This window comes from Falco rusticolus, chromosome 4, assembly GCF_015220075.1.
Source record: "Falco rusticolus isolate bFalRus1 chromosome 4, bFalRus1.pri, whole genome shotgun sequence".
NCBI classification, from domain to species: domain Eukaryota; kingdom Metazoa; phylum Chordata; class Aves; order Falconiformes; family Falconidae; genus Falco; species Falco rusticolus.
In genome coordinates, this window is record NC_051190.1 from 99,952,614 (window position 1) to 99,960,398 (window position 7,785).

At 39.6% G+C, this 7,785-nt stretch overlaps 1 protein-coding gene across 1 annotated transcript in view; it reads left to right on the forward strand.

The window, feature by feature from the left end:
- The window catches only part of PIK3R4 (phosphoinositide-3-kinase regulatory subunit 4), a 28,713-nt gene extending 23,870 nt beyond the window's left edge, over nt 1-4,843 (forward strand). The window contains exons 16-20 of the mRNA XM_037385280.1: nt 54-185; nt 1,570-1,670; nt 2,686-2,774; nt 3,166-3,274; nt 4,229-4,843. Coding sequence (XP_037241177.1) covers nt 54-185; nt 1,570-1,670; nt 2,686-2,774; nt 3,166-3,274; nt 4,229-4,399 — 602 coding nt within the window. The 3' untranslated portion in view covers nt 4,400-4,843. The remainder of the gene's footprint in view (nt 1-53; nt 186-1,569; nt 1,671-2,685; nt 2,775-3,165; nt 3,275-4,228) is intronic.
- Nucleotides 4,844-7,785: the final 2,942 nt, after the last annotated feature.

Below are 7,785 nucleotides of genomic sequence, written 5' to 3' on the forward strand. Positions count from 1 at the left end.
GGCAAACCCCCATATATTTATACCCCTGACTCTGGGGAGCTTTCTCTCACCAGGGACAAGCAATGGTACCATGGCATGCTGGGACATGAGGTTTCAGTTACCTATCTCCAGCCATTCTCACCCTTCCAAGGCCCGAATCAGACGCCTGCTCATGCATCCTGTCTATCAGTCCTGGGTAATTGCAGGTAAAAGATGTCTTAAACTTAACCTCATCAGTGCCAGAGGTTGTAATTAAAGCAGCTTCTGTTTCAGCTTCTGCTTCAAGCCCTGAGGGGAGTTGTTAGGGTCTCTTTGTTTGTGTTGTTGTTTTGTTTTGGGGTTTAAATTCCTTGTAGTTTTTCTTGTACTTTGCTTGGGGAGAGGAAAAAGGGAAGGTTCATACTTGTGTTCTGCCACTGAGCTCTTTGTGGCTTTTTGAAATAGAGAGAGGCTGGTGTAGTGTTAAGACATTATGAAAATGACAGACTTTACAGTTCTCGTCTGCTGAGCATTACAACTCTCATGAGGATTGCTCCTAGTGTGCTGTCTACCACATCACTTTTTAAGGACAAAATGTTATAAAAGAGAAAACCCAGATTCATGACATATATCGAATTTGATGGGAATTCTGCCATTGCCTTCAGTGCCTCTGTAGAGCAGAGACTGAAAGGTGGTCCCATTCCAATTCCCACTTGCATCTAACCCAGCTGTGTCAGGGGTTAGAGCTTTCAAAAATCTCCTAAGATTCCTCATCTGGTATGCTCACAGCTGCTTCATCCTCACTGCATGTAGCACTGTCATATACTTTGAAATGTCTGTGTCAGGAACACATCCTGATGTGGAGAAGTAGCTTAAACTAATCCTACAACAATAAAATTGATAAAGTTGCTGTAAAATGGGAGTAATTTGAGTTTTGTATTTTACTTGCTTCTTAGACTTCACTTCTTATTTTAGTTATTAACCACCCTGGGAGAAAAAAGAAATTTCTTCAAAAAACATACAAATAAAGCAAGCTTCTCAATGTTTTCTAGTGTTTCCTTCCCTGCTGAAGTATAAATGAGTGACAAGATTTCATGACTTCAGAATATTATTAAAAAGTCCCTGCCTGCTAGGTTGCTGCCAGGCATGTAAACAATCCCTTGAACAGAATTCTTTGCCTGTCCACGCTAACCACAGGTGTGGAACTTCATTGTAGCTACTGAATTCTGTAAATTTGGATTGCTGTCTTAGCTGTCCAGTCACTGCTGCCCCTGCTGAACAGATGATCCATCCTTCTTAAAGAAGGATGAGAAGTTATCTAGGTAGGAAGGTGAAGTTTTAATACCTTTTTAATAGGGTTGGAGATTAAATGAAACTTGCTATAAATTCTCTTAAATTAGGTGGTTTTACTACAGTGAAACTGCTTCCAAGTGGTAAACCAAGCAAAACATGTGCATGGCTTTACTGCTAAAGCAAGACTAACACAAATGCTGCAGAAAGCAAGTGGAGAGTGTCTCTGTGTCATACCCTCTATGTCATATCAGTAGAACAAGTAGTGAGAACCAACTGACCTGTTTTATATTTTTTGTGTTGGCTATATGTTTCCTATAGCTGTCCAAGGCAACAATGAAGTCTCCATGTGGGATATGGAAACTGGTGATCGACGCTTCACTTTGTGGGCCAGCAGTGCACCGCCTCTTTCAGAACTGCAGGTCTGGTCTCCTTCTTCCCCAGTTTCTGTTGTGTCCAGTTCTAGAACAACCTCAGACTCCATGCTGTACATCAGTACAGTTACCTGACTCCGTGGCCCTGCCAGTTTGGCACCAGGAACTTGTCCTGGGATTTATGTTGGTACCATAATTGTTTTGCTGTCAAAATTACATCTCCTTTGTAAAACAGCAGTGTAACCTGAATCTGCATTGGTATCTTCCATTATCTGTGGAATGTACTTGTAACACTCACTATATCCAGTGATGTTCTTAGAAAGCCAGTGGGCTGGTCAAACCTGTAAAGATTAGGGCAAAGTCAAAATTCATGGTGTAGCATCTTATACTTTGACGTACTGTTTCTGGGATTGTGCATCCTTCTGTAAGCATCTGCTCTTTTGCATATTCCTTCTGCATATTCTTTCTGTAATATAATGGCTTTGCTACACTTAACTGCTACTTTAAAGCATGAAGTTGCTCTTCTTCAAGGAGTTAATTGGGGATATTGTTCTTAAAACACAAACCCAAAAATAACCACATCTGCTTCTATAAATGTTGTAAATGCAGATCTGGGATCTACCTAAACTTGAATTTGTACATGCTACAAAGATTGCAGGTTGAGTTCATTTTGGTAATGTGCTCTATGCGCAGGGAACATTGTGCTTCAAGCTAATTTTCTGTTGTGTATCTGACCCTTAATGACTTCATATATATTGAGCATCCCTGTGCTTTTCAGAATGATTTCCTTTCTTGATTATTTTAAAATAATCTCTCTCATTTGCCATCATTGAGAATGTAATTTCCAAGATTCCAAAAAGGCTTTAGGGAGAGTTAAGTAGATTCCTTCTTTACATTTCACAGAGAAATGCAACAGATTTAAGATGTGGTCTGTTAAAATACCTTGGCATTTGTCAGAAAGATTTGGAAATAGGGTGGATGAATGTGGTAAAGAATGTATTCCCTTTCTGAAGCATGGCAGCAGCTGTTGGTGATTATTTTATGTATCACTTTTCCCTATCAGCCGTCTCCTCACAGCATCCACGGAATATACTGTAGTCCAGCATCTGGTAATCCCATATTACTGACAGCAGGCTCAGACATGAAAATAAGGTAATAAAACAACTTTTTTGTTTGACACTCTTCCCTCCACCCCTGCTGGTGTACTAAATTTTTGCCTAAGTAAGCTCCAAAGAGTCAGAACAATAATGCTGAAGATGTGTTCATCAGTCAGTATCATCAGTATGCTGAGAGAATTGTTCTCAGCAAAAATATGCAAAACTTGCTGCTTCTTGATAAGCTGCATGACAAGAAACAAAACAATAACTTATGTATAAGCTTGATATGAATGTTGATTTCTCTGCATCACTCTTCTACTAAGTGTAGAAAGCATATAGCATTTGTGCCCGCTCATTTTCATCCTAAGTGCAAGACAGCTTTTAAACAGCTGTATTAAGCTGATAAAATTGAACATCTTGGCTTCATTTTGTTTCTTTGCGTTTAGGTTTTGGGATCTAGCCTACCCTGAGAGATCATATGTTGTTGCTGGAAGTTCTAACTGCCCATCTGTTTCCTACTACAGGAAGATAATTGAGGGCACAGAGGTGGTTCAGGTATTTTGCTTTTGATAGACAGCTATTCTGCTTTGCCTTTTGGATGGCCCCATGGGTGATATTAATTACATCACTGATGTATTAATTACATGGCTTGAATTATAACTATCTATCTAACTATTACCTTTTATGGATGGAGTCAGTGTTGTGTCTTCAGGCAGTTAGGAAGAAGTTATTTCAAAATTAAAAAATCAGTTGTTTTGGACAGAATTAGACTTACCAAATACTACTTACATGCAGAAGCCATTCATATGTTTCTTTTGGGATATTGAAATATAGTGTTTTAACACTTTTGTCCTTGATCAGTCTTTGGAATGTCTTTTGTGTAGGATTAGCCAAGCAATATGAGATGTAGTGGGACCAAAATAATATGGTTTGTATTACAAACGTCAGAGTGACTTTTGGAACTGGCGGTGTTGCTCATTGTTGAGTAGCACAATGTTTTATTTCAGTTTAGTTGAATGAATGCTACTTCAGAGGTGACTGGGAAAAAAAACCTGTCAGTGAGGGTCTGCTTATGCACTATAATATTGTAGTGTTTCATCTGCAGTTCTTAAACAATTACATTCATGCTATTGAACCAGCTTTTATAAAAGCCTTGGGGAGCTAAGGTGTATGTGTTGCTGTAGCTGACCACCCCCCACCCCCCCGAATATAAAATCTTAGTAGTTAGTGTCATTGAAATAAATATAAGAGGGGGAAAACAAAAATCCTTTCCCTAATCAGAGAGCTGTAATGTCAGTTCAGATTAAGACTTACGTTGTGTGTGATGAAAAGAAATGAACCCAGGTGTAGTCCTAAGAAAGCTACCAGCAGGTGAGAGGTTTTGTGTTTGGGTTTTTGTTTAAGAGGTTTTTTGGTCTTTTAACACTGACAACCTAATGTGTGACAATTCCTTTCTGCAAATGCTCACCTTCCTGTAAATAATATTTATCACTTTTTGGTTTTGTACAGGAAATTCAAAACAAGCAAAAACTGGGACCCACTGATGAGGCCCCTCGGAAAGGTCCAGAGTCTCTCCCAGTTGGACATCATGATATTATCACAGATATTGCAACTTTCCAGACCACACAAGGGTTTATCGTAACTGCATCAAGGGATGGAATCGTTAAAGTGTGGAAATAAATTGTACTAATACATAGTATGTAAATATTTGTAATAAAGTAGTAGTGTTATAATGAAGTTTTCAAGGACTGTTTCCAGATCATGGAATAGAAGGGACTTTATAAAGGTGACCATAAAATCAGTTATCTGTATCCTACCACTCTGTTAGCACTTCTTAATCACTTATTTATTAAGATGTTTGGTATCTATAGCATTTCCTTGAAATACCAAGCCATCTCTAGAGAAATGATTTGGCCTGGTTTTGTGACTACATTGCTCTTCAAGGATCCTTCAGAAAATGAGCTAAAAAGACACCCCACATTACACATTCTAAATGTGCAAAGAGCTGGTACAAGTACTTCTGTGTGTAACTGCTCCTATGTTGAATCTGAGAAACGAAATAAGAATCAGTGCACTACTGTCCCTGTACATTCTAATCACTATAATAAAGTCCACTTAAGCTTCCCTGTTTAGTACTTGGGTTTCTTTATATCCGTTGTTCCTCTGCGCTGATTCTGTAATCTCAGCAGCCAGAGCTACTAGGCTGTTAATTGTAGTTTGAGATCAGCTTAACCTTGTGTCACATCCTCAACTGTACTTTGTGCCTTGCATTCAGCTTGCTTTAAACCTGAGTCTAATGCTAAGCTCTGCTGTCCTAGGAACACCTAACTAACTAAAAGGGTTATAGCAGCTCCCAAAGGGTTATGTAAATCAAAACTCCCATGATGTCTAAGACTATCCTAAAACTATATTTCAAAACCAAAAATTCATACATGTTTGATACTGTAAATTACCAAGTGCTTTCTTCATCCACTGAAGTGAAAAGAGCTTCTTATGGCTACATCTAGATGTATATATTTAAAATCTAAACTTGGTATAATACAGCGAATACACTAAAAGAAGGAAAAGGAAAGCTCACACTCGCCATACTTTTGTTGAATATACGCTGTGACGCCTTAAGCCGTTACTTCATCCACCCTGTGTCACTTTGCTGGATTTCTAGTCATCCTTAACAGAAAAAACACACAGTTGCAGGACACTCCATAAAGAAGATTCAAATGCCTGGAAAACACCTTTCAGGTAGCAGGAAGTTACATCTCTGGCCAGAGGCAAAATAAGGCTTTCAACAGTGTGAGAAAGCATCAAGTATGCAGAGGTGGTTTGGGAACCGTAGGTAGTGTTACACGAGTTAAAGGCATCTCCTTCTCTCTCCCACCCACACCAAGTCAAAGCCCTCTTCTTCCTTTCCCTTAAGGTTGTGCCCTGGGGGGTCCTCCTTTCCAGCCCACCTCCATTCCTGTGACCCAGAATCTGCCTTTCCTCCCTTCTCCCCAGCACTAGCAAGGGTCTTGCAGCTCCCACGATGCTGATGGGAAGAGGAGGGGAAGGATGAAGGCTTGCTGATGTTTTGGGGGCAGAGGAGGCATGGAGAGGAGTATGGCTTTCTATGCCTGCTGCCAAAGAGAGGAATTGAAGATGCATCAGCTGCTGCTGGGAGAGGTGGACTCGACAGGGTTAAAAGAGACCCTAAACACCCTGGCCCCCTTCTTGGCAGTGGCTAAAGCAGGAACAAGTCAGCCACAGACAACGGGGCTGCCCTGCACATGAAAGTGATTTCCCACCACAGGCACCTGCCCGCTTTGCCCATAGTCTTAAGGGTCTTTATGTTTCCAGTTTCATTTTCTACCATTCAAAGTCAAGTCAGCTCAGCACAAAGGACCCCAGTGTAAAAGGAACAAGCCAGTATGAAAGGTAAAGTATGTGTAATCAAACACATGCTACTGTACGTGCACATGAGCACCCAAATTTTTTCTTGGAAGTAAGCAGTATAGTGCACAGACTCCACTCTGGCTGCCTATTTCAAATCAAAAAGATGAATGTCTGGACTCACAAAAGCCTTGGGCCTGTTGGCCAGTGGTTGGATCACTGGAAGCTGTCTGCTGTGCCTTTCATTAAGATTTTCTGGTTGTGGCTGTTGAAAGAACCTGTCAAGAAAGAACAAAGAAATCAAGTTTACCATCAAATGTATAATGAGTTTGAACTCACTTTCAAAGGTTTTGATTTTCTACTGTTCATAACATCAATACGCTTAACCTTGAGCAATAACAAGGGTTTATTTCTCCACTATTTATTACCACATTGCCCAAATTGCTCTCTCCCAAAGTTACCTTACTGAGGTTTAAAAGCATCTTTTAATCTGCATACAGCATTCCTAACACACATTATTTACACCTATGGGAAGCAATAGCTAGCAGAACTACAGTTAAGTTTTTTTGAAGTTTTTAATGTTTGTCTAGAGATTAAAGTATTTTTTTTAATCAAAAGATTCTTTCTTTTCAATACCCATTTGCTGACCATAGTGGAGAGCCAAGGTGTTGAGTCAGTTACGGTTTGTTATTTCCTCTGAACCTATTCTAGCAAGAATCTGCAGAGCAGTAGAGATTGGAAAAAAAGAATCTGTCTCCCTTTTATACATCCTTCACACCTCTTTGTGGCTTATGCCATGAGAAGCCTTTGCTGGGATCTTCTTATGGACACATTACAGGGTCAGCGGTTTCTGTTAATTAATTAAAAACAAATGCAAACCCAAAGTACAGATACCTCAGAAAAATGGCAATGGAAAAAAAAATGCTTCTAATTGGATTTCACTGGATTCTCCAGCAGATCAAATAATGATATCCTTGTAGTTTCTCTGACTGGTAGCTTTTGGGAAAATATTTTTAATTGTCCATTTTATGGCAAAGCAAACAGCAGCTCTCCATTCAGCTATTGAAGGGATTCTGTAACATGCACTCTCATTAATTCTTTAGCAGCTTGTAAAATCAAATTTCTAATTCCACTTGGGTTTTTTTGCTTCTGGAAGACTATGATGGCTCACCATAGCTACTCTATCTCCACTATGCTGATGGGAGATCTCCAAAGCATCAAGTGTTTTGTTCAGGAAGTCTCTAACTTTCTGGAATTCATTGCTGATCATTTTCCATGAACTATCCAAGGTGGCAGCAGCATTCACATATTCCTGGAGTGGAAAACACGTGATGTTTACAAGGACAGAGATCTGGGTTGCACTTGTCTGTAAAAGAATATAAATTAATTAGTATTTCTCTTTAGAAAAAAGTTAAAGCACATTAAAATAAAACAATGAAGAATATGACCTTGCACATGCTTAGTTTCTGAACAAGGTTTTATTACATTCAGATCCAGCCCTGCAAACTAGTCCTAGAGGATTAGCTACATTCTGGGCTACATGCCCCTTAATGCTGACTGAGGCAGAAGCCACATTCACTGAAGTTAATGCAGAAAACTCTCTCTGAGCTAGTGACCACCAAATGGGCAATTAAACAATAAGGCATTGCAATTAATAGAAGTACCACTGGATGCTCTAAGAGCTAGCCATACTGCAGCAC